The 24,887-nt window shown below is 47.7% G+C and overlaps 2 protein-coding genes across 5 annotated transcripts in view; one reads left to right on the forward strand and one right to left on the reverse strand.

Annotated features, from left to right (window-relative positions):
- BBS2 (Bardet-Biedl syndrome 2) overlaps positions 1-4,357 on the forward strand; it is a 43,835-nt gene extending 39,478 nt beyond the window's left edge. For all 4 annotated transcript variants that reach the window (XM_075940396.1, XM_075940394.1, XM_075940395.1 and 1 more), the window contains 2 exons: positions 1,424-1,572; positions 3,780-4,357. In XM_075940396.1, coding sequence (XP_075796511.1) covers positions 1,424-1,572; positions 3,780-3,886 — 256 coding nt within the window. In that variant the 3' untranslated portion in view covers positions 3,887-4,357. The remainder of the gene's footprint in view (positions 1-1,423; positions 1,573-3,779) is intronic.
- A 3,503-nt stretch (positions 4,358-7,860) lies between these two features.
- Positions 7,861-24,827, reverse strand: OGFOD1 (2-oxoglutarate and iron dependent oxygenase domain containing 1). Its single transcript, XM_075940398.1, has 13 exons — positions 24,594-24,827; positions 24,302-24,447; positions 20,873-20,919; positions 18,968-19,068; positions 18,035-18,151; positions 17,380-17,471; positions 14,886-15,014; positions 13,838-13,951; positions 12,196-12,275; positions 11,777-12,054; positions 10,892-11,014; positions 9,855-9,913; positions 7,861-8,944 (listed from the first exon to the last, which is right to left on the reverse strand). The coding sequence occupies exons 1-13, from the start codon at positions 24,760-24,762 to the stop codon at positions 8,783-8,785; spliced, it is 1,617 nt and encodes a 538-aa protein (XP_075796513.1). The 5' UTR covers positions 24,763-24,827; the 3' UTR covers positions 7,861-8,782.
- Between the last annotated feature and the right edge of the window lie 60 nt (positions 24,828-24,887).

Here is a 24,887-nt window from a genome sequence, read left to right on the forward strand (position 1 = left end):
GTGGGTAGAGTTGGCACTGAGGTTTGTTGCATGGATTGGTTCCTGAGTTAGTTACTGTGGTGCGGTGTATAGTTGTTGGTGAGAATTTGCTTCAGGTTGGCGGGCTGTCTGTGGATGAGGACTGGCCTACTTCCCAAGGTCTGTCAGAGTGAGGGATCATTGTCCAGGATGGGTTGTAGATCACTGATGATGTATTGGAGAGATTTTAGCTGAGGACTGTAGGTGATGACCAGTGGTATTATGTTGGTTTCTTTGTTGGGCTTGTCTTGTAGTTGAAGGCTTCTGGGTACATATCTGGCTCTGTTAATCTGTTTTTTCACTTCTTTGCGCGGGTACTGTAGTTTCAAGAATGCATGGTGAAGCTCTTGTAGGTGTTTGTCTCTGTCTGAGGGGTTGGAGCAAATGCAGCTGTACCTTAGTGCTTGGCTGTAGACAATGGATCGTGTGGTGTGTCCAGGATGGAAGCTGGAGACATGAAGGTAGGCATAGCAGTCAGTAGGTTTTCAGTATATGATGGTGTTTGTGACCATCACTTATTTGCACCGTAGTGTTCAGGAAGTGGATCTCTTGTGTAGACTGGTCCAGGCTGAGGTTGATGGTGGAGTGGAAATTGTCCTGGAGTAGTTCATGTCTGGGTACTCTTCTGGCTCTGTCGCACTGTTTTTTCACTTCTCCGGGTGGGTATTTCAGTTTTAAGAATGCTCTATATAGATCCTGTAGGAGTTTGTGTCTGTCTGTGGGATTGGAGCAAATCCGGTTGTATCTTAGGGCCTGGCTGTAAACAATAGATTGAGAAATGTGTCTTGGATGGAAGCTGGAGGCATGAAGGTAAGTGTAGCAGTCAGTAGTTTTCCAGTATAAGGTGGTGGAAATGTGTCCCTTATGTAATTGTACTCTAGTGTCAAGGAAGTAGATCTCTCATGTGGACTGATCCAGGCTGAGGTTGATGGTGGGATGGAAATTGTTGAAATCCTTGTGAAATTCTTCGAGGATCTCTTTCCCGTGGGTCCATATGATGAAAATGTCGTCAATGTAGAGTAAGGTACCAGAGGGCGAGAGCTGAGGAAATTTTGTTTAAAGTCAGCCATAAAGACGTTGGCATATTTGCATCTTCTCTCTCAGCATCATGTAACATGAAAACTCTAATTGACTATTTCCCCCCTTTTTCCCTTCCTTCTCCTCCCCGTCCCCTTTCTATTTTGGAACTGGATCTTTAATAACTCCATTCACCTGAAGAAGCGGGTTATGCCCACAAAAGCTCATGATACCATCATGTTTTGTTATTCTTTAAGATGCTGCTAGACTATTTGTTGTTTTTCAAGTTTTTAAAATATTGTTGCTTTTTTATATTGACAAAATATGATTTGTCCCCTGGTTTTCTTGTCTCTTGAGTTTCTCTTGTCCCTATTGCTCATTTTCACAGGAGAAATATGAAGAAACGGTACATGGAACTCTACGATCTTAACAGAGATTTACTTAATGAATATAAAATTCGTTGCACTAATCACACCGAGCTGTTAAATAATCTTAAAGCTGTAAATCAAGCTATCCAGAGAGCGGGGCGGCTGCGTGGTAAGTCCAGGGCAGGGTTCTACTTTGGGGGTTCCATTTTTGGCCCAAAAGGGATTGGTGGAGAACTGCACATCTAAGAGCAAATGCAGGATTATTTGCTTGTCTTGAAGGCCAGATAAATTTTGTTGTCTGGTCCAGGATTTATTAGTGGGACTCTCACTTCAGTTTTCAGCTACAAAGGAATATGAAACCTCTCATAGTTTAAACTGCAGTGTTGCTCTCACTTTTAAAAGATAAGTACAAATTATCTCTAGGGCTGTAAGACGTATACCCTAATCTCAAGGATCCCAGGAAATGCCTCTTCAAGTGTAGGTAGACTTTGGGCCAAATCCTGCAAATGCACTGCCTGGTCAGAGCACTGTTGGTGCATTGGGGTCCGCCTGTGCAGAGCAGCTTGAAAATTAGGAACTTTTTGTATTGCCCAAAACGGGATGAAACTTGAATCGTCGAAGCAGGGCTAAGTATAGAAAACATGTGGGAGTTAAAGCATAAATAACGTCTGACCATCAGTCCAAATTCTCTTTCTAACTCCTACTGCTCGTTTTTTGAGCTTTGCCCCGCCCCTTGCCCCGCCCCCAGTAAGTCATCAGCTCTGTCACTATTGAGACATACAAACTCAAATTGGATACATATGTTCTGAAAGCATGGAGGTAGATGAGAAATTGCTGGGCTGAGGACAGAAATTCAATGTCAAATCTAATTTGGGGGGGAAGGGAGGGTTGTGTGGGGGGTTGTGTTTTAGTTTTTGGCAGGAAGAAGCACCCTTGCTATTTCTGTTACATTAATTACTTACTAATTAATTGATTGTGAGTTGCTGGGCATCCTAGATTCTCAGGAAAGTCAGGAAGTTATGGATGCTCAGCATAACTTGGGATCCGGCCCCAAATTTGACTTTGGAATAACATTGGGGAAACAGTTCAAAATGGTTAACAGCATTTTGAGTAGTGCAAGACTTACTGCTTTTATTTAAATTAGTTTTACAGTCTCTCTCTCTCTCTCTCTCCCTATTTTTCCCCCCCGTGGGACAACAGAGTGAGGTCATCACGTCACTTTGCATCCCACAGCACCTCCCTCCTCCCCTTTTCCTCTCAGAGAGGCCCCCCAGGCAGCCAGGGGGAAGAGCATGCAGGGCCTGCGAAGCCCTGGAGAGGCCCCTCTGCCAACGGCCAGGGGAAGAGCTGGGCGCAAACTCGCTCTGGCCCCCCCACCCTGGCGGCTGGGAGGAGGAAAGAACCAGGGCTGGATAGCGGTGGTGGTGGGGAAGGGGCTGCAGTGGGAGGGCAAGAGCAGGGGTGGGGGGAAGGAGGGGCAAGAGCTGGAGCGACCTTTGGGCTGGAGCAGCCTCAGGGCTCGGGTTAAGGGGGAAGAGCTGGGTCAGTGGCTGGGTAGGAAAGGGGCCGGGGGGCCTCGGGGTAGGCGGGGAAGAGCCAGGGCCAGTGGGTGGGTGGGAAAGGGGTCGGGGGGGAGGGGGGCAAGAGCTGGGGGAGCCTCGGGGCAGGGGGGAAGAGCCAGGGGCGGGGGGCTAGGACCCTCCCTGGCCGTGGGGTCAGGGGGAAGGGAGAGCATCAGCCCAGCCCAAGCCCTGCCAGCTGGAGCAGCAGCCTGAGTCTGGCCGAACCCCTGCTAGCTGGGGGAAGAGGGGGAGCTGGGACTGGACTGGCCTGGCCTCAGGGAGGTCAGGCAGACAGAGGGAGAGAGCCAGGGCAGGCCAGAGCTGCCATGCCTCGGCCTGGCCCTTCCCGAGGGGCAGTTGGGGCTGCCAACCCCCAGAGGGGTGTTGGAGAGTGTAGCAAGCAGGGGGCACTGCCCCCTAGTGACTTTAAAAGCTAAATTTGAATTAATCATTTCCGGCTCAGAAATTTGAAGGAATCTGACAATTGTAAAGTTTACCTACATTACTAGCAACACCTTAAATCAGGGGTGGGGAACCTTTTTTGGATTGGGGCTGCTGACCCACAGAAAAATCAGTGGGGTGGGAGGCATCTGGCCCCTGAGCCGTAGGTTCCCCCCCTTGGTGTGAAATTAAGAAAAATGGAAAATATTTCTACTGTTTGGTTTTATTAAAAAACCCAAACAACAGTTTGTTTATTTATTTATTTTCCAAAGTCTAAATTCTGAGAGAACCACTCTAACCTGCCAATGTCTATTTAATGGCCCATTTGTTAACTTAAATACGTTAGTACTGATTCTGTTTGTTTTTTTTCCAGTTGGGAAACCCAAGATGCAGGTGATCGCTGCGTGCCGGGATGCCATTAGAAACAACAATCTAAATATGCTGTTCAGGGTAATGCGAGTGGGGACTGCATCCTTGTAAGAGGGGAATAATGATGGCCTGGAGATGGTACTTCCTTACAACAGATCACGCTAGACACACGAACAGATGTCATAGGAACAGGTGCTCTGTAGTACTTTCTATCTGACCGGTCCCCAAGTAAGCCGTTGGGAGATGAAGGCAGGGTACTCGATGTGTAGTAACGTAGAAGGGACCGGTATTGATAAGCAATTAAATTATCTCGTTGCCTGTTTTAGAATGAAGTAATTGGAAAGATAGTCAGCTTTTTTTAAAGTAGCCATCAGATGGAATTTGCTACTCTGAAGGCTAAAGGATAGGAAAATCCATAGAGACAGGCTTAAAGTTTTAAAGTGCAGATGTGGTATTTATGTAAGTCATTCAAGGCAATTGTATTGCCCTGGAATAGTTATTTTTCTTACTGTAAATTATTATGGAATTTAATATATTTTGCATTTATGGTATCAGCTTTTCCATTAAAAAAATAGGACTGTCGGACTTTCCCCGTGTGTGTTCAATTGGAAAAATGCATAATTATGTTTATTTATTTTATATTAATGAAACACATTTCAGGTTTTGGCTCCATAGTTGTCAGGCATTTTGATCACAGCCTATACCAAATGAGAGGTATTATATTAACACACTACTCTTTGAGGGTACCTTAACACTTAAAGATAAGAAGGTAAATAAAAAGAAATAATGAGTAGTTGGATTCTTTTTAAGAGGCTCAGTCAACTTGTTAATTTGATTGTAGTGCATAATTCGGATGGACTGCTGTTGAATTTGCTTGAATATGAATAATTTTATTAGGTGCCCCATATTCAGCATGAAGACATATGGTCACCTAAGTAGGGGGCTGGATTAGAGGGTAAATTTTTATGCCACAGCTGATTCCTCTTAGGAGCTAAAAATAATTTTTAACTGAGGTAGCCTGACCTGGAGTGTATCTTCAGCATCTTTTTTCTTCATGCTACAAGCAACTTCCACATGTAACCATCAATACCTGCATACAACAGGGAAGGGAAGGGGAGGTGTCCTCATTCCTCTAGGGCTAGATGCACACATGGGAAGGAATTCTTGGACAACTTCTCTGTAGCTAACAGGCTTCTTCTGCAAGCTCTGAAATAGAGCCAGTGGTGTGTCATCCGCCAGAGAGACTAGGGAGCATTGAACTGGCTATAAACAGAATTATTTCTTGAAATCTTTTAATCTTGAGAATGGCACTTGCCATTGATTCATTCCCTCAATAAGGAGAACCATGCTGGTGCAAACATCTGCCATTTCAAATGGGCTGCAATAGCTTATTGAATTTGTGTAAGAATTACAGGTTGCACCTCTAAAATCCAGGATTCTCTGGTTCGGCAACATCCGTGGTCCAGTATCACAACTGATGTTCCAGGATCAGAGCGTCCCGGCATGCTGCAGAGGGGTGGGGGCATGGGACCTGGCACGCGGCTTAGTTGGGTTGCGAGAGCGGGTGCAGCAGGGGGCCAGAAATGATCTCTCCTGATCCGGAAGTATGCCTCATCTGGGCACAGTCAGGATCAGGATGCGCTGGATCAGGAGGCCCAACCTGTAGATTGTCAATTTAACTCTGCTTCTAATTAAGAGCCACCTGTTCCATTCTGGGTGAGTGAATACTTTATTATGGCACAATCTGTAGGATTAATAAGACTTGGGATCCCTGCCACTTCCTGTAGTTGTAGGAAAAGATTCCCATAGCTCTAAGCTCTTTTCCTTGCTGATTCCTCAGACTTGCTTACTTTTATGGTGAGTGCAGTTTGTTCAACAGCTAGACAGTGGCTTTGATTGGAAGGCAGACCACGTTGTTGTAGCTTGACATGGTGATTATCAAAGCTACATACCATACCCCTTTACTCCATCATGTCTCCATTTTGTGCCTGCAGGCAAGCTGTATTCCTGTAGCAAGTCAGTTCCTCTATACTAATAGTCCAGCTCTGTAATCAGCAAACTCACCCTGAAGTCAGGAGATTTGATACTTGGCTCTCTTACTGCAAGAACTTGTTTTAAACTGATCTTCCCTACCATCTCATATCCTAAAAGATTAGCCAAGCTACGCAGCACTGAAATAAAGCAACTCAGGTGCAGTACAGCAGTAGGCAAAGAGGTCAAGGCAAGAAGAGCAGAGAAGTCAGTGGAACCTGCAGCAGGAATTTGATTAGGCAAAAACAGGGCCATAGTTGTACCATTTAATACCCTTGATCTTGGGGAACAACTGTGTTTGGTGATCTGATCTCCCTTTAGGCACAGTGACCCCCAGCAATTCACAGTTCTGCATGCATATGAGAGAGCCTGTTAATCTGTACTGTGGCTTTGTAACTGCACAGGGGACTAACACTTTTCCACACCCCAACCTACATTCTACTCCCTATGAGAGAGGAAGTTTGCATCAGTAACTCTTGTGAGAAACCTTGTAAGACTGTCCTTAGAGTGCATCTGTTTTCCCTACACTCCCTCAGAAACCTGATGATAAATTGCACCGGAACCAGGGCCCTCGTGACAGGAACATCTATGCACCAGTGATTTTCAGTGTCTTCATTTAAGCTTCAGCTGGGGGCGAGGAGGAGGGGAAGTGGGAAGCAGTTAGAACTGACAACTGACAAAAGGCCATTCCGTTCCAGGCCTGACTTCTCCAAGTCCCACGATAGCGGTCTTATCTTACTCCTAGTTTCGATCAGGAAGAGATGTAAAATCAGACAGCTGCTATGATGTATGAAAGTGGATTTGGTTTTTTTAATTGCTCATTTAGGTGACAGTACTATGCTCCATAATGAAGTGACCCTTTGGTTGTCAGCCACTTGACAAAACTGCTTCCATCTAATTACAAATGAAATGTCTGCATTGCCAGTTCTTGAATTACAAGGAGGCTGCTTGTATCTAGTGTTGAATCACGAGACAGAGAGAATCATTTAATCCAATCCCTTAGCATTCATGGCAGGACTAAGTATTATTCTAGACCATTCCCGATAGGTGTTTGTCTAACCTGCTCATAACAATTGCCAATGATGGAGATTCCACAACCTCCCTAGGCGTACCTAGAATTTGGAGGGTGTGCTGATTTGATTGGATGCAGAGAGAGCGCGTGGCTCTCACAATGTGGTCCGCAATCAGCATCCATGTCACTTCATTTGCCCTTGCTTTACGTGCATGTTATTTTTGTTAATACTTGTAAAAAAACCCCTTGTGGCTATGTCTTCACTGCAGCGTTCTAGCACAAGAAGTCTGTAGCACTAGTTTTTTGGCGCAAAGACTTCTTACGCAAGACCATGTGCACACATCAAAGCACCTCACTTTTGCAAGGCTCTTTTGTGCAAGAGAGCATCCGCACTACTGGATCCTCTTGCACAAGAAAGTTCTGATGGCCAGTCTGATGGCCATCAGAGCATCTGTACTTTCCTCCATATGCAAGAAACCCCTCTGGAGCATCCACACTTGCCTTCTTGTACAATAGCTGTAGTGCTAAAAGCATTTATGCCTCAGAAAAGGAGGTTTACCTAGGGCAGAAAAAGCCCTCTGTTCTGCCATTTAACTGCCCATTTAATAGCGCTAGAGCTCATTTGAGGTGTGGACGCTCCCCAGGTTTTTGCACAAAAACAGCTGGTATTGCGCAAAAACCTTGTAGAGTAGACGTAGCCTACGTAGATGGAAACCAGCAAAATCTGGCGACCCTTTGCATAGGCAACAGTAAATAACATATTTCATGGGCCACACACGGAACCCCAGTAGGCCACAGGTTGCCAATGACTGCTATAGGGAGATTTGCTAATATTTAAACATTAGCTATAGTGATTTCAACCACCATTTTCTACAGACAATTTTCTATGTGCCTATTTCCTGTAGTTCAAGTAATCTGGGGGCATGTGTTTCCTGCCCACGGCTTATCTTACAGAGAATGGGGGAGCCATTGATTTTTAGCTCCCTCGGTGCCAGGTGTGAGTTGTTTCTAACATTATTTTATACCACAAATCTGAGAGAGATTTTTGGAGAACAGATTATTTTATTTTGTACAGCCCATAGAGGCTAATTTCCCTCCATATGGGGAATATTTGCCCAAGGGCCAAGAAAGAGGAAGAAGCCCTTAACTGTGCTTTTCACCAGTACCTAGGTTATTGGAATCCCTGATTATATCCTCCCCTTCCCACCAAAACACTCCAGGTTTGTTCTTTGATCAGGTCAAGTACATTGAGGCTCAAGCCTCCCCCTCAACTATCCCCTTCGCCATCTAGATATGCAAAGCTTCACATTTTTCATTTTAAAAAAAAAAGCCCACGTCTTAGATACTTTCACAAGCTTTTCTCTTTTACCCACCAGCTCCCTGGCCAATACAAAAATTTATACGGCAGCACCCTTTGTTCTCTCTGCAATGAGAAATAGTAAATGCAGCAAGCCCCAGCAGACATGTGGCTTGGATCTCAGGAAGCCCGTGTTTGGAACAAAGTCTGGTTCTTTCCTGATGACGGCTTCAGAGTACAAATCCATGCAGTTCTGGTAGCAGTAGTGATTTGGGTTTACACAAAGTCTTGATTTGCACCATGGCAAGATGTAAATTCACTGCTGGGTTGGAAGGCTAAGTAAAGCAGTTGGTTAAGAATGGAGTGTGATGGAGCCATGCTAAGCCTCCCTCTGGAGGAGCGGCACCAGAATGTATAAGAGTTAACAGGGGACAGTAGAATGGTGCTTCCGTTTGTTACTACAAGGAATCATTTGGGGAAAAAAAAGTCACTTGGACTTCAGCACCTCTATAACAGTTACTGGTGAAATTAGCTCTCAGCCTAAATCAAACACAGGCTCATCACATGGCCCCACCCAATCCCTGCATTACAAGAGATCCAACTAAGAAACCAGCCCAGGAGAACATTCCAAACCCATCACTGTATTAGATAGCCATGCCCAGTGCCATCACTCATAGTAGACGAAAGAGAAGTCCCAGAATCCAGCTCTCCTCTGATGATTTTTGACATGTTCCAAGCTACGGTGGTTTATATACTTTACAAATTTCAAAGTCTCTGTGTCTCTGTAAACCAAAGCCAAGCAGTTGTTCTCTGGAATCACTGTCAGCAGCTGAAACAGACAAGGCAGATCTTGTTTTTGGAGGGGAAAACAGGAGTTATTTTCACAAAAAATAATGTCAAGATTTTATTCCTATTGGGACCAGCATTAAAATAAGGTAGGCAGATGACTGGAGAAGACCATGAGGACATGGAGGCTGAATATTGCCACCAATGGTACAAGTCTAAGAACAGACAACATAGCCCACTGCATATTAAGACCCATTAATTAAGGTTTTTTATTCAACAACTGTCACTTGTCTCATGGAAGAGGAACCTAGCACTGACCCAGTGTCTCACGGGTTATTATGGAAGCACCTGGGCTTCAAACAGGAGAGGTGCTGTACAAGTCCAAGAGAAGGTCTAAGCTCTTCAGCGCAGGTCTAAGGCCAGCACCCTCAGAAGAGAACTGTAGGTTTTTAGACATCCACTTTTAGGGCTGAATCCTCCGCTGTGCACAGTCACAAGCTACTGCCAAGACAGGGAGCATTTTCTTGCCCCCCCCCCCCCCCCCCGAGCTGGAACTGCTGCTAGGATCTTCCCATCATCAACGTCAGCGCTGCTCTAGCTCTATGCAAATTGTAATAGCCCCTAAGAACTAGGGATAAAAAAATCCCATTTTACCAGCTGCCTGCTTAAAATGGGGGGGGAGGGGTCTTGGACTGCTCCGGCCAGGCTGAGGGTCCACAGTGGACAGGGGCTGATCTGGTCAGGTTGGGGGCAGACCCTACCCAAGGTGGGCTCCAGCCAGGCTGGGGTGCCTCCTGCCCATGGTGTGATGGGCTGCTCCAACCAGGCCAGGCCTACCGTGCTGCAGGCAGGCAGGCGGGGAGCTGCTCCAGCCCAGCTGGGCCATTGGTTAACCTTTGACATCCCTACTACTACTGGCAGGGGCTTAAGAGTTAACACACCATGCTATTTACCTCTTCATCTTCACCCTTTGCAATGTAGGATGTAAAGCCGCCATATTCTGCGTCCCAATCTGAAAAGATGAAACCGAAGAGAGAGACCGAGAAAGCTCAGCACTCACATGTATTCCCGCTCACTCATCTAGACCAGTAGCAACTCTCCCCTGCGCTCCAAAATTCTTAGGTACCACACTAACTCTAGTTACCCATGGTGAGGTATTGTCATTCAAGGCTATCGTCTTGAACAAGTACCTCTCACTGCCCAGTCCCCACCTATGCAGGGCATTACTGCCAAGCTGGGAAGAGGCCAGACAGCTCACAGTCATGAAGAGAGCCAAAGGTTTTAGTTGTAAGTATGGGAACCTGAGTAGGATAGGCCTGGTGGTCCCAACAGTATGTTCATGTTGGTTCTGGCCTTTGCCTTCTTCCACTGCTGCTGGCAACTGGCCAAGATGCAAAAATATTTCTGGCCATTTAGGCTTAAGTTTTCAGAAGTGATGAGCTACTGCCTGACGCCCTCTCCCACAACCATTGTTTTGGAAGACGCAGGCTTCAATAGTGTGTCTTTAAACAAAAAAAGGGACAAATGAATCCAGTGACAGTGTTACATGAAATGTCACCGAGAGAACAGCCCCTCCACTCTCCTGTGAGTGACCTCATCCCCCAGCCACATGCTCAGACTGAGGATTCCCAGAAGAAACTCCCCCTAATAAGCTGGATGAGTCACACTGCATGCGGTTTTCCTAGGGAGCTGGCAAAGTGCCCTGGCCTGGCCTAGGGAGGCAGAGCATCCATAGGAAGTAATCCAACACTACTATGTGACAATACAGAGCCAGCCAGTGTGGGACTGGCCTGCACTGGCAATCTGCAAATGTCATCAGGTGACACCACTTAGAGCTGGGACAGAAGCAGGAAAGAGCCTTCTATTTAGAGAACAGCAGGAAACAATTTGGTGGCTTTACAACTGCTCAGCAGATTCTTAACACAAGTCCGTTTTCTTTCCCGTTGGCAGCATGGAAAGGGGAGACTTGGTTTCCACCCCCGCCACGTACCTTCACAACCACAGAAGAACAGCAGGTCCAGGGCAAATTCCGTCATTTGGGTATCATGGACTAGAGTGTAGTGACCATTTGTCCAGTGCCTTAACTCTCCCATGCACAGGGGGACACTTGAACCTAGGGGAGAAAAACAAGACTTTGACCAGCCATCAGCCTATTTAGGAATAGGGTGCTGCCCTAAACTTCCCCCCTGCACTGGTGTGCTCAGTTGTCCAAGTGATTTACAAATTAAATTGGAGAAAGTGCTTTGGGATCCCTCAGGATGAGGAGACCCCTTCCTAGTCTCAGATTCCAGCAGTCCCACTGGGGGGAAGAATAAAAGACCATGGGGTAGGAGAGGAAGAGAAGAAACAGAATTCCTGCCCACCAGGAATTTAGCTATTTAGGATTCAACAGGGTCTTCCACAGAAAGAAAATAGGAAAATGTGGCTGTAAAAGCACATTACACTTAGCAAAGGGTTCAGGAACAGATGTGGTTTCTGAATCTATTTCACTCTAAACAGTGACTAGATTTCACCTTTATTATGTCACTTTAACATTTTTAATAAATGTATAACCTGCAAAAAGTCATCAGCTCAGGCCCAATGCTTTCAGAAGCAGCTTTTGATTTTGGATGCCCAACTTCAGACACCTTGAGCCTGATTTATATAGGCACTGAGCACCAGCACTCCAAATGAAGTCAATGAGAGCTGGGTGTGCTTAGTACCCCTGGAAATCAGGCTCAAGTTAAGCAGGCAAAATCAGAGGCCACTCTCAAGCTGACTATCGCTTAGGAGTGAAATCTTGGCCTCAAGGAAGGCAATGGGAGTTTTTACCATTGACATCAGTGGAGACAAGGTTTTCTCTATTTCTAACTCTAGCTCTGCTGACTTTACTTACTGTTCTTTCTAGCACCTTCAATCTGGGGGCCATTTGCAGGCTGATCTACTTGGTCAACCCCACCATTGGCCTCCTGACTGGTTTCTCCTTGCTTGGGTTTGTGACCAGCAGAATTTGTGGCCTTTCCTTCTTCTGTCTCATCCTCAGAGGAAGCCAGGAAATGCAGCTTCAGGCCTGTGAAGTTGGAGAGCAGCAAGAACAAGGCCTCAGAGCAGAAAAACTCCAGGCACTTCCTCAGTATGTCTGGAAGGCTCCCCTCCTCAGCTTTGTGGTAATATCTGAAAGAGTGGGGATATAGTGAGCAGATATCTGGAAAGGATCCAGTATTCAGACTAAGGAGAATACCTGCTAGGGATCTTCCTGGAAGAGCCCGGCTGACTTAGTTAACCAACAGGAGTCAACAGCACAGACATAACTACCTTTTATTGGGGGGGCCTTGGCTGCTCCATCTGATGTCTTCTTTTTGCAAAGCTTCACATACAAGCTGCAACTTCTCTCCCTAGGAACCAAACACATTGCAGATCCCTTTAACACTCCTCTTCACCACAAGCTTTCCTGGTGCACTAGATGTTATTCTGCGAGGCCCCCGGCTTCAGTTCTCTGGACTGCTTTTTGTCCCTCACAGACCAGCAGGGGCTAGATCATGTCGGGCAACCAAGAATAGTGAGTGGGCTGCATGAGTGGCCCCCCTCCTCAGTGGGCCACAAGACCAGCGGTGGGCAATCTGCAGCCCACTGGGGTTCCACCTGGAGCCTGCATGCCCCCTTTTTGTCCTCTTCCCCCACGTGCCTCGTGTGCTTGAGCTCCAGACTTCCTACTTCTTTCTCCCAGCGCTTTCTGAGCCCCACGAATTGTCTGCCCCCACTCGCAGCTGATTTGTGGTATTCAAGCTCTGGGAGAGAGGGGGAGGAACAGGGAGGGAGCATGAATCAGTGGATTTGTGGCACTGTGAAAGTTCTAGGAGGGAGGAAGATGAAGGGCTGGGTTCCAGTGCCCCAGTGGTGTATAGAGGGAGGCAGAGAGAGGGTCCGCTGGCCAGAGGTTGCCCACCACAGTGAGCTGTGACGGTGATCGTTTGTGATCCTCCACTGCCCTGCAGCTTGTGTTTTATTAAATACATCTGTGGGCACAAAATGCTACTACAGGTTGAACTTCTCTAGTCCAGTACTCTCTGGTCCAAGAACAGCCATAGTCTGGCATGATCTTAGTTAGTTGGACATCCACTTATCGTGGTGTGGCTGTTTCCCACGGTCCCATAACGTTTGTTTAGAGCCACCAGTCCTGGCTCAGTGTTCTGTGCTGTTATTAAGCTCTAATTTACCCCCACATTTCTTCTAAGAGTTCAGTAAGCAGTGGAAGTGTTGGTAACACTGCTAGACAACACTGACCTTCCATGCTCCTGCAAATTCTCTGGTTCGTCACTGGTCAGATCCCGAGGGGCCAGACTACAGAGATTAGCATTCTCTGCTCTCATGCAGGTATGCATGACTGCACAAAGAACCAGGCAGGGTCAATCAGACCCAGGACCCAAAATCTCCGTAGGGATGTCTAGTCACCGAGCATAACTTCTATTGGCTATGTATTTCACAAGTGGCATAGCAACCCTCTCCCACTCTCCCCTGGGGCCTAACCAATGCTTCTTGACCAGGAGGTTGGTCTGTATGACACAAGAACTCAGGATGGGGATACCACCAAAAACAGGACATGGGGAAGGTAGAGCAGGGAAGAGAGACGGTAACGCAGGGACCTTAGAGCAGTGCTTGTGGTTTCGTCCAGCTGTCACTGTGCAGCAGAAGGGCTACAATCTGTAACTTCGAGAAAAATCTGCCAGAGTGTGTGTGTGTGTGTGCGGGGAGGGTGGGTATGTGTGTGTGCAAGCAACATTTCTTCCATCCCTGCCTGAAGCCACCAAGAGAAGAGAAAGACAGACCAGCTGGCATTTTGCTTCTCAGCTGCACAAATGGCCAACTGCATTTACCATCAGTTTGTGTTCCACACAACGCCTGCCAACACTACAACCTGGGGAACAAAACCCCACGTAGCACATCATCCTGGACCCACCTTAAGGAAGTTCTTCAGGAGAATCTCTGATCGCTCCTCAAATTCCTCCTGGATCTGGGCTTGGGAATCCATGTCCAAGTAAACCGGGTTGATCCATTCATATAAGATTTCATGCTGAAATAGAAACATCTTGGTTTGAATGCTGGATTTGAGATTATGGAGTTAATGGAACCTCTTACCACAATGGCCTCAGGCTGGTCATCCCCTCACCCTTAGTGCCCACAAATTTGCTGCACTCTCAGCAGCACTTTTGCAATGGGCACAGAATTCCTTACACAAAGCTCTCAACAGCCCTATCCCCACCTCCCAAACAGAAGTCTCCAGCCCTCCTCCCAAACCAATCCTTACTAATAGAACCTTGCGCTTTTCATGCCTGATCTCAAAGCCAATGAATGGATGGGAGAGAGGAGGAAGTTAACAAGGTTCAGTTGAAAAGCACCCAAGAAATTCCGCACTTTTTACAACAGTGGTCTCCAACCTTTTTACACCCAAGATCACTTTTTAAATCTCAGAACACATGAAGATCTACCGCACCGCACCGCCCCTTCCTTGAAGCCCCGCCCTCTCTATTCTCCTCCTGTCCATCACTTGCTATCCCCAGCCCTTACTTACACACTCTGATAAACAGTTTATTTTTAAATTATGCGACCGCCCCACGCGCGCCTCCCCTGGGGCTGACTCACCCCTCCTGTGCGGTGCAGGGAGCTGATGCTCCCTCCCGCAGTACACCCAGCAGAGCAGCTAGCGCACTTCCGGAATCGCCGGAAGTGGCATAAAGCTGCAGGATTTCTGTCCATCCCTGGGAAGCCAACACTACCTCCATTTTCACTTGAGGTAGGTAGTGGGGCTTCTCGGGGGTGGGAGGGAAATGGGGGTGGGGAGGACAGGACGCCTCGTGATCGACCTGTTGGTGACCACTGGTTTACAGCAAGGGGGAGGTGTAAAATTCAAGGAGCCCATTGCCTCAGTTGTGTGCCCTCAAGTGCAGGTGTCCCACAGAAATGGAGGAGGCTGGATGGGTCTGAGTAGATTTACGATTTTTCCTTACATCAAATGGGATATGTGGACTCCGGGGCAAAAGGGATTCAATGTAGCGCGGAGGCCTTGCCACTGATGGGCCATGAAACCAGCCACTGATGGACAAGCGGCACTTCCCTTCAGTCAGAACTTCAGACACCTGGAATGAAAAGGAGAGAAACATGTTATTTGGTACTAATCATATGTGTGTATTATGGCAATTACCAATGGCCCCAACTGAGCTCAAAGCTTCATTGTGCTAGGTGCTGTATGTGCACCAAGGAAGAGAGAGTCTATGACCCCAAAAAGATTTTACAGTCTAGACATTAAAAGGTCTGCAGACAGGAAGGATTATTGTCTGCCATTAATCTTACTTCATTTTCCCAGCATAAGTCTCTTGTAACAGGGCTCTGAATTGAAACCAGCTTTCCTGTGTCCTAGTCCGGAGCCTTAAACCACTGAACTATTTATTAGAACCATTTATTTGCCTTGAGGCAAAGCAGGAACCAACAGAAGTCTGGGATAAATTTTTTGCTACTTAGTTTGCTGGATTACTATTTGCCTTGATCTGCAAACAACTCAACTTTGACGTGGCTATCCACGAGAGAGAAAAGGATGCTAAGGACAGACTCTATGGGAAGTAGTCGCAGTCCATGAGCAACACCCACATAGTCATTTACATATGTTGGTTTGTACCTTTAAAAATACACTGTAGAACCATCTCTCATCAGTTTGCAGTTGTTCCACTTGCTAAGGGTGAAGTTCACCTTTGTGCATAAGACCCAGGTGTTTAATAGACTTTATGCTGGCTCCCTACACTGGGGTGACCTCCAGACGGGTCAAAGAAAATTAGGGAGTTCTGATTTGTGATCAGACAACTGATTAGTGCAAAAATTGACAAGTGCTAGTCAACTCAGTGGCTACGTCTACACTGGCCCCTTTTCCGGAAGGGGCATGTAAATTTCATGAGTCGTCGTAGGGAAATCCGCGGGGGATTTAAATATCCCCCGCGGCATTTAAATAAAAATGTCCGCCGCTTTTTTCCGGCTTTTAAAAAAGCCGGAAAAGAGCGTCTAGACTGGCCCCGATCCTCCGGAAAAAGTGCCCTTTTCCGGAGGCTCTTATTCCTACTTCAATTCCTTTGAAGTAGGAATAAGAGCCTCCGGAAAAGGGCACTTTTTCCGGAGGATCGGGGCCAGTCTAGACGCTCTTTTCCGGCTTTTTTAAAAGCCGGAAAAAAGCGGCGGACATTTTTATTTAAATGCCGCGGGGGATATTTAAATCCCCCGCGGATTTCCCTACGACGACTCATGAAATTTACATGCCCCTTCCGGAAAAGGGGCCAGTGTAGACGTAGCCAGTGTGGCGAAGGACGAAATTAACAAAAAGTGTTAATTCCACATTTCACAACATATAGGGCCTAGGCTTTGAGTATTTTGGGGTGGCAGCAACAACTCTCAGAATAATTCGATAGAAAACAAAGATGCCACCAATATGCTAAGCATGCTCAGTCAGTGGTGGGTCACTTCTGTGTTCTGAGGCACTCTTGCATGCAAACTCACTTCCAGACTATGCAAAAGGGAAACCTAGCCCAAGACTCAGAGATAAGTTTGGAAGTCACTGCAAAATGCTCGTTGCTGGATGTCTGAGAAAAGATTTTTGCTTGGTTCTGCTGTGAACTCTACTACCCTCACTTGGTCATCCACTGACAACACAAAAGCACTTAGATCATCAATGAAAGGGTCAAACCAAGAGATCCAATGACTGTAAGTACTCTAGGGATACATCGGGGTAGGGAATGTATGGCCTATGGGCCAGATCCAGCCCCCAGCTTCCTTTGATCTGGCATCAGCTTACCCCACTATGAGAGGAAGCCCCAAGCCTCAGTGCTCACCCCCCGCTATGGGGCTGTAGTGCAAACACCAACTCACCTCACTCTTGGGAGAAGCCCTGAGCTTTGGCCAACCTCCCCTCCTCCCGGGGGCTAGAACACACGTGGCACTCCAGTGCCCTGAGTTGTGAGGTGAGTTTCCCTTCTCCCCAATCGACCCCCAGCCGGGAGCCAGGCCAGGAAGGTTTTTTTCTTGCTTCTCACTTGTGTGTGGCTCCCAACTGATTTTTTTGGTGAGTCAATGGCTCTTGACTGAAAAAAAGACTCCTCAGGAGACGCAGTAAACTCTCTGGGAGCCTTAAAAGCATTCCCAGTATAGTCAGCTGCTTTTAAGGACTGTATTAAACCTACAGCCATATAGCGGAGCACACATTTGGCCTACATTAACACATTCTCATTGCTATTTTCCCTTGCTGCTGCACGTCCCAGGTTTCGGTGAGATGTTTTTATTTAGCACTCATCTACAGAACATGACGATGACACTGGAGCCAGTAAGTTACTCTTAATTTGATCTGAGAACTTGTCCTGCTCTGCAGTTGTACAGCACCTAGCACAATGGGGCCCCCATTCCCCACAATACACATAGCGAATGCTTACGGCAATCGCACTTGAAGAAAGAAGAACAACTTCTTGCCTGGTGGAAAGAGACTGGAGACACTTCGAAGAAGGCCAGAGAATTCCACGAAGGGACTAATGACTTGACGACCTCCTGCGGCTGAAAGTGGCCTGAGCAAGAAGAGACCAACATGCTCTTTACAGTCAGACACGGACTCCCCGTCCATCCCACAAGCCTCTTTATGCAGCACCACTTGGGACTGGTAAGTCCCTTAGGCCACACAGAAGGGAGATCCACAGTAAGAAGCTGTCTCAAGAAGCCTATCCTGCTTGGATGTCAGTTGCTGGGCAGTCTGCTCTACAGATAGTACTGGGTATAAGTATGGCTGCTAACACCCCCACCCCTCATCTCTCTCTGCAGCTATCAGAGCAACCTTTGGTTTCTCAATCTCCTACTGTACACTTAACATCCTCCTCCATCTCCTTCATCCCGTACAAGGCTAGTCTCTTCTTGAGCACTCACCCAATAGCACAATCCCTAGCAACAGCTTCCTCCTGTGATGTATATCTTGGCATGAGACAACAGAGAACAAAGCTGCTTCTCCTCACCATACCCCTCTAGTCACTTAACAGGGGTTGCTATATAGAACCACACAAGCAAAGCATGAGTGTTCCAAATTCATCCCTATGATTGACATCCTCAGACATCCAGAGCCAAAGGACCAGGATCTTACCATCTGTGCTGTACAGGTCCAGAGTGCCCCCGTCGCTCTTCTCCCATGGTGGAACCAAGTACAGGATGAAAGCAATTCTCCGTCCCTCCAGCTCATCGTCGTGGCATAGCAGGGTGTCTGCAATCACAAGCTTTCACATGCTTGCCCTGGGTTTGCAGCGTTCATTCTTTTCAGTAGCCACTCCCCAATCCTGCACCTTCGAAAGCAAAATCCAGTCCCTTCCTAGGGGCTACATTTTCACCTGATCACAATCCCATCAGAGCCACACCCCATAGGTGTATATTCCTCTGGACTCAATGACAGTGGCATCAGCTGAAGCAGTCACGATCATCTTCCCTGCATGACTGCACTGTCTCTGGAAGCCCCGGGTGCACAAAATGCACTTGGAGTGAATTCCATGCTGGTGAGAAATGTTATCCTGACAATGCAGGTCACTAAACATCTCTGTCCACTCAGGTGGGATCAGCACGGACAGCATCAGTGCAAGCTTCCTCCTCTTCACCCCAACAATTTGACTAAATCCTATCCTCAAGAACCACTTTAGGGGGAGTCGGGTGTCTGTGACCCACTCAGTCCTGTGCCAGCAAGGGGGTTCACACGAGGAGATGAGCTATTAGTAATAAACATCAGGAAAACCTTAAGATCCAGAATTGTAAGTCATAGTCCTGCTGGGACCATAAAGCCATTGGATTGACCACAAACACTGCCTAGATTTCTTCAGAGGAGGATGGAAGGTCTGGAGTTCACTGGCCCAGTTTAAACTATTAACAACAAAAATACCCAGGTGTATCGTTACTTCCTTTTTTTGACCCTGACTTGCTTCCTGCCTGAATCTTTGTTTTGCTGGATGACAGCTTCCAGGAGCAGGACTTTGAAACTGGGGTCCCCTATGGCAGCTCTTCGCCCTCTCAGAGAAGCATCCTGCTCACTCACCTGTATACTCATACTTCGCACAGGACAAGTCAATGGTTGGTTCCAGCTCCACCTGGATAACTGCAGACACCCACTCTCGGAACTCTTCAAACAGAACTTTCCTGGGTAGACAAGCACGCAGCAAATGGGATGTGCAGCCGCTCAGACTAGGAAACCTAAAATGCTCAGGTGCTACAGCACCGAGTACATGGTCATGAACTATATTCAGCTTGGTGCAACTACTTGTAAATGCCACCAATTAATGCCATATAATTCCTACCAGCGGCCCCTGCTTTCATGGGCAACCCTACAGCAAGCATCCAGGAGCGCAGTTCCAATGCTGTTGAGAATCATTTATAGTAACAAAGCAGCATGGGTGGAATTAGCCATTAAGACAAGGGATGAAAGTTTTAAACTTCCATGTGTAATTATACATGACAATTTTACAGTGATTAAAAAAAAGGGGGGGGGGGTCTTGGGGAACCAGAAGGTGAGAGGATTGAATTACAAGCTATCAAGATGCAAACTCCAATGATCTTTAGAATTACACAAATGGGGGAAATCTATACATTCTTCCCCTCCCTCCCTCCCAAATAGTAGAGAGTGTCCTATACAGGTTGAATTAACTGGCAACATTGTATGGAGATAAACGGGGTTTTAGTTAGGAGATGGTGTTAGCTTTAACCAAACACACAAAAAAGATCCATCAGGCAGGCTATGCATGGTGGATGGTTGCATTAACATGGCAGAATCTAACTGAAACGATCATATATGTAAAGTTGGTATGACACCTTTTACCCCATCTAAACGGATAGTGTGGGCCCTAGGCCTTTTGTAAGGTTCTGAGTACACAAATGACAGTTGACATATGGCAGGTTGGCAGGGAAAGGGCTTCATTAGCAAGTTAAACAATTACATTTTTTTACTTGTCCGCTGGGAGGTGGCAAGAGGAGAGCCTCTTGTGACAGATATGGCAATTCCCTGGAATAACTTCCTGAGATCTTAATGCGCACCCTCTGGCTATGCAAGAACTCAGCCTTTTGAAACTTTTCCCTTTGTCTCCTGACCACTTGCTATGTGAGGACAAGATCCAAGGCCCAGACTGTATTAAGAAAAGTATGAATAATATATAAGGGTTCTTGTTGTGATCGAACAGCTGCTATGAACAGGAAACCCCTTTGATGGGGTTTGAAGGACTAAGCACCTGCCACATTCCTCAGAGTTGGGAGTCGGGATGTTAAATATCAGTTAACTGAATAGTTGAGTTAATTCTTATCGGTTAGTGGACTATTCTATAGTCCCCAGGGGAGGGGCCAGCAGCAGTACAGGGTGCCAAGCGGGAGCTAGTGTGCAAGGAGAGCCAGTTTAAAAACCAGCTCCTCTTGTGGACCAGCTGTTTGTTGCCCTGTGCTGTTGCCTCTGATAAAGAGGCAGCCGTGTGGGGTGTCAGCAGCACTTGCCAGGGGGAAGAGGGGGTGTCTGAGCTCCCAGACCCGGCACAAACCGGAATTGAGCTGGGCTGCTGGCCAGACTGCTAAAAAATGTACTAGTGGTGGAGGGAGGGAAATGCATGTAGTCTATAGCATTAACCTATAAGCTTTTGCTCTCTCATGAACTTATTGTGCTTTTGTCTGATTTTTTCTTCTGACATGTTTACTGGAAACATTATAAAAATTGTATCCAAATGGGTCACCAAAACTATTTTTGGTAAATAAAAACTTCTAATAATTATCTCTTTAAAAAAGAGTCCCAACTCACAAATATATCAGAAATATAATCATGAAACATTTAAGATTTTGAACACCCTGAACCAGAAATAATCATGAATTTTTTCACAAAATTATTTTCATTTTTTGGCCCTGTTCCTTTCAGACCTCTAGAAAAGGGTGCCTAATGATTTGCTGTGATTTCTAGGAACTACCTTACCTTAATGCTGAGATGTAAGGCTCTTTCCTCTTCCTCAGATCATCAGACTAAGGAGATGCATGGAAAATAAGAACAATTTATTAATTTGGACTCTGCTCTAAGTTACAGCTGCAGCGATAAATAAGGGCAGAACTTAAATAAGTCTATAAGTATCATCAGTGTAATTTACAGCTCTTGCAGGAACCGGAGTGCAGAATGGATGGCAGAGGGCCATTGCAGGCAAAAGGCGAATTAAGTAGCCCAAAAGTTACTAGGGCACAATGCCAGCTTCACCAATGCAAGTTAAAGGTCTCAGGGCACTGGTCCAACACTCGATATTAAAGCTGAGTCATTGACTTGCCAAGGAAATGTCTGCACTTGGGAGGGGAGTATCTGTATTCTACGGCTACCACACCTCAAAAGAGCCTCTACTTTCAGCATTGTACAGGATATACACATAGGGATTTCTCTTTCAGACGACAGAGATGGAGGGACAGCCAATTTTTAGCGTGCCAGAGGGTGGAGAAAGCAGAAGAGGATTACTAATCTTTCTACATGTGTAAGTTTTTCCTGCAGGATGAGAGAGTGATGCCATCATGTCACTCTGCGTCCTGCAGTTCCTCCCTCCTCAGCCACCCAGCCTCCTCCCTCACTCCCATACTGGTGCTGAGGGTCCCAGCCTCTCTGATGCCGGAGAGGGCAGCAGCTAAGTGGCCTCCCTGGAGCTCCTGGGGACAGGGTGGCAGCCACGTGGCTTCCCCAGCCTCCCCGGAGCTCTGGGGTGGGAAGTCAGGGCTGCCTGCCCCCAGAGAGGAGGGTTGACGAGCGGAGCGAGCAGGGGACACTGCCCCCAGTGTCTATTATCTAGGTTTAAACCTGTGTTCTCCTAAGTTAGTCTGCACCTATTATTCTGCAAAAGTCATCATTAAATACTCTTTCATGCTCATATGGGTACAGGCAGACAAGCAACACAACACCTAAACACCTCCCAAGAAGAATGATCTTCCTTAATCATATTTACATACCTTCCTGGTGCCTCTCCCTTCCCCCCTGCCCCTGCCCTCCTTCTCCTTGGTGCCCACTCCCTCACCACCCTCTACCCCAGTTCTCCTCACTCCCCTCTGTGCCCTCACACGACTTGCTCCATCCCCTGCCTTCCTCAGGTCCATCGCGCCTTTAAATGCCTCTTCTCCCAGCACTCACTCCTCCTCTCCCTCCCTCTTGCCCCCACGGTCCCTCCCCTTTCCTCTCCCAGCATCACCCTGCCTCTCCCCTCCCTCCTTTTCCTCACTGTCTCCTCTTGGCCTGGCATTTCTCTTTCCTGCATCCTGCCCCTTGGTGCCTGCCCCTTTCTTTTCCTGGCGTACCCCCCCTTGCCTCAGCACAAGTCCCTTCCTCCATTCTCCTTAGTTCTCTCCCTGCCCCTTCCCTCAGCTTCTGCCTTCCAGTTTGTGGGGGTGGAGCCTGCTGACCAGCCCCAGAAGTCCCCGCAGCCCCAGATGCTCCCAGAGCCGGACCACTTGCCGGGACTGGAGCTGTGGCCGCCCACAGTGTTATTTTTAGTGCCGCAGTCCATTCCCCACGGGCAGCCCTGGCTCCGGCTGGAGTCCAGCGGCATCTGCGCGAGACCCAGCTGGAACATGGCTCGTGTGGCTGCCACTTGACTCCAACTGGAGCCAGGGCTGCCCACAGTGCTATTTTTAGTGCCGCAGTACAGTCTCTGTGGTCGGCCCTAGCTCCAGCTGGAGCCAAGTGGCAGCCCTACGAGGCACGTTCCATCTGGGGAAGTCTCACCAGAATACTCCTTGCATGACTGCTGCTTGACTCCAGCTGGAGCTGGGCCACCAACCATGATCTGGACTGCAGCACTAAAAATAGCTCCACAGGCGGCCCCTGCTCCTGTCATGGCACCTGCCGAGCCAAGCGCCCCTCACCCTGCAGCATCTCAGCCAGGCTCTGCACGGCTCCTGCCAGGCTCCAAGGCGGCCTGGAGGAGAAGGAGGTGGGGCTGCCGGACCAGGACTTTGCATAGCAGAGGCGGTCCTGTGGGGGGAGGGAGAGAGGAAAGGGCGGGCCACTGGAAACTGGCCCAGTAGCCCTACATGCCCTGCTGGGGGGAGGAGGCTGCTGCGCCAGTATCCCATCAAGTAGTGAAATGTCCAGCGGGGCTTTCTGGGACATTTCTCTACTTGATGGGGCACTGGGACAGATCATTTAAATTCAGGATAGTCCTGAAAAAAATGGGACATATGATCAGCATAAACATAGGTGTCAAGGAGTTTCACTCACAGCTTTGCCATTAACTTGAGATCCCCTACAAACCAGATAAAGTCATGGGTCAGAATTAGGCTTGAATAAATTCTTATAAAAATAGTTCCAACATGCATTTGCTTTACACTTTGTTAATTACATAGATTTACATTTTACATAGTTGTGCAAAATTATACATTTTAAGCATTTTCCCAGGGTTTATTCATTTAAGTTAGGCATCTAAAATAGCGCTTCTCAACAGTTAGTGACAGCTTTTGACAACATTAACCATGGCATGTCATCTTGCTTATTTCCACATTTCAACTTTATCAGCTATGATAGCCACACACACTGGTCCAGGTGTCATGAGGCTTATCCTAGATCTATGAAACATGAATGCATTTGTACAGCAGTGTCGCTGTAAGACAGGCATGTCCAAAGTCCAGCCCGCGGGCCAATTGCGGCCCGTGTTCCGGTTTAATACGGCCCCACAGGTAATTTGGCAATATCTATCTTTTATGGCCCCCAACGAATCCATATGTATTGAGATGAATACATTGTAAAATGTCAGTTGGTCTAAATCAGTTATAAATATATTTGGACACAACATGTATACTTGGTGTTACGTTCCTGTTCATATTTTTTGAACTTAAAAGTTGACAGACAACCTTTATTACCAATAATATGTAATGTACTTTACAATGTTCCTGACATATATTTCAGCTTCCTGGATTTTTTTTTCATCTGGCCTTCAGATATGAAAGGCAGAGTGATTTAACACCTGTTTAGATTTGTCATCCATGTGACGAAATGAAAAGTATGCCGTTTGCAATAAACTTTGCATAAAATAGTTAATTTGCATTTAATTTGAATGGCTCAAAGAATGTCAGGCAAAATGGTCGGCCCTCACGCATGTTCACTTCATCAAATCTGGCCCTCTTTGAAAAAAGTTTAGACACCCCTGCTGTAAGGTCTCCTGTGTAGCTGCACTGTCCACATCAGCACTTTTGCTGGTGAAACTTAATGTTGGTCCGAAGTGTGTTTTTTGCACCCTCCGGAACGACAGAAGTTTCACTGACACAAGTGAGATGGAGCCAGTCTGAATTCACAAATAGCTGCAAGCACAGACCGGGGCTATGAACACACAGCGAGCGCTGTGAGATCGGTGCGGACACACTCGGGCCTACCATGGCAGCGCACCTGTTTGAACTTGTACAAGTCGTTGCTCTTCTCACGGAAATCCAGGCTCGCGAGCTCCTGGTGCAGCCCGTCCAGGAAGCCCGGGCTGCGGATGAAGCGGGGAATCACGCAGTGACAGAAGGGCGCAGGATCCACCGCGACGGCCTCTGGAGACAGCAAGCGAGACACGGTGAGGCCAGGCCCCGCCTCGGGCTCCCCACGAGCTCGCCGCCGCCCTGGCCCGCGGGGGCCGAGAGGGGAGGCCAGGCCCGGGCGCCTCAGCGAGTGGGGGAGGGGCCCCGGGAATCGGTACCGTGGCTAAGCGGCTCCCTGCGGCCCCAGGCGGCCGCTGCCTTCTCCTTCAGGGCCGGCTCCCTGAGAGCCGCGGAGAACTCCCCGCGCACCTCCCGCTTGCCCCGCTTCTTGCCCGGCCCGCCCTGCGGGGCCTCCCTGGCCCGCGGGCCGCGACGGCTCGCGCTCATGGTCAAACAGCCTCTGCTCCGCCAGCGCGCGGGGACAGCCACCCCCGCGGGGCCTACAACTCCCAGCAGCGCTCGCGCAGCCCAGGGAGCCAATCGGAATGAGCCGAGAAGAGCGCGGCCCTGAA

This window comes from Pelodiscus sinensis, chromosome 12, assembly GCF_049634645.1.
Source record: "Pelodiscus sinensis isolate JC-2024 chromosome 12, ASM4963464v1, whole genome shotgun sequence".
Lineage (NCBI taxonomy): Eukaryota > Metazoa > Chordata > Testudines > Trionychidae > Pelodiscus > Pelodiscus sinensis.

Excerpts from the sequence above, each read along its gene's own strand:
- OGFOD1 (XM_075940398.1), bottom strand. The coding sequence starts at position 24,762 with ATGAGCGCGAGCCGTCGCGGCCCGCGGGCCAGGGAGGCCCCGCAGGGC. Across the intron at positions 24,448-24,593 it reads CAGGGAGCCGCTTAGCCACG|AGGCCGTCGCGGTGGATCCT; the intron begins GTACCGATTCCC and ends TGCTGTCTCCAG. Across the intron at positions 11,015-11,776 it reads TGAAGGTGCTAGAAAGAACA|GTTCAAGTGTCCCCCTGTGC; the intron begins GTAAGTAAAGTC and ends TTTCTCCCCTAG.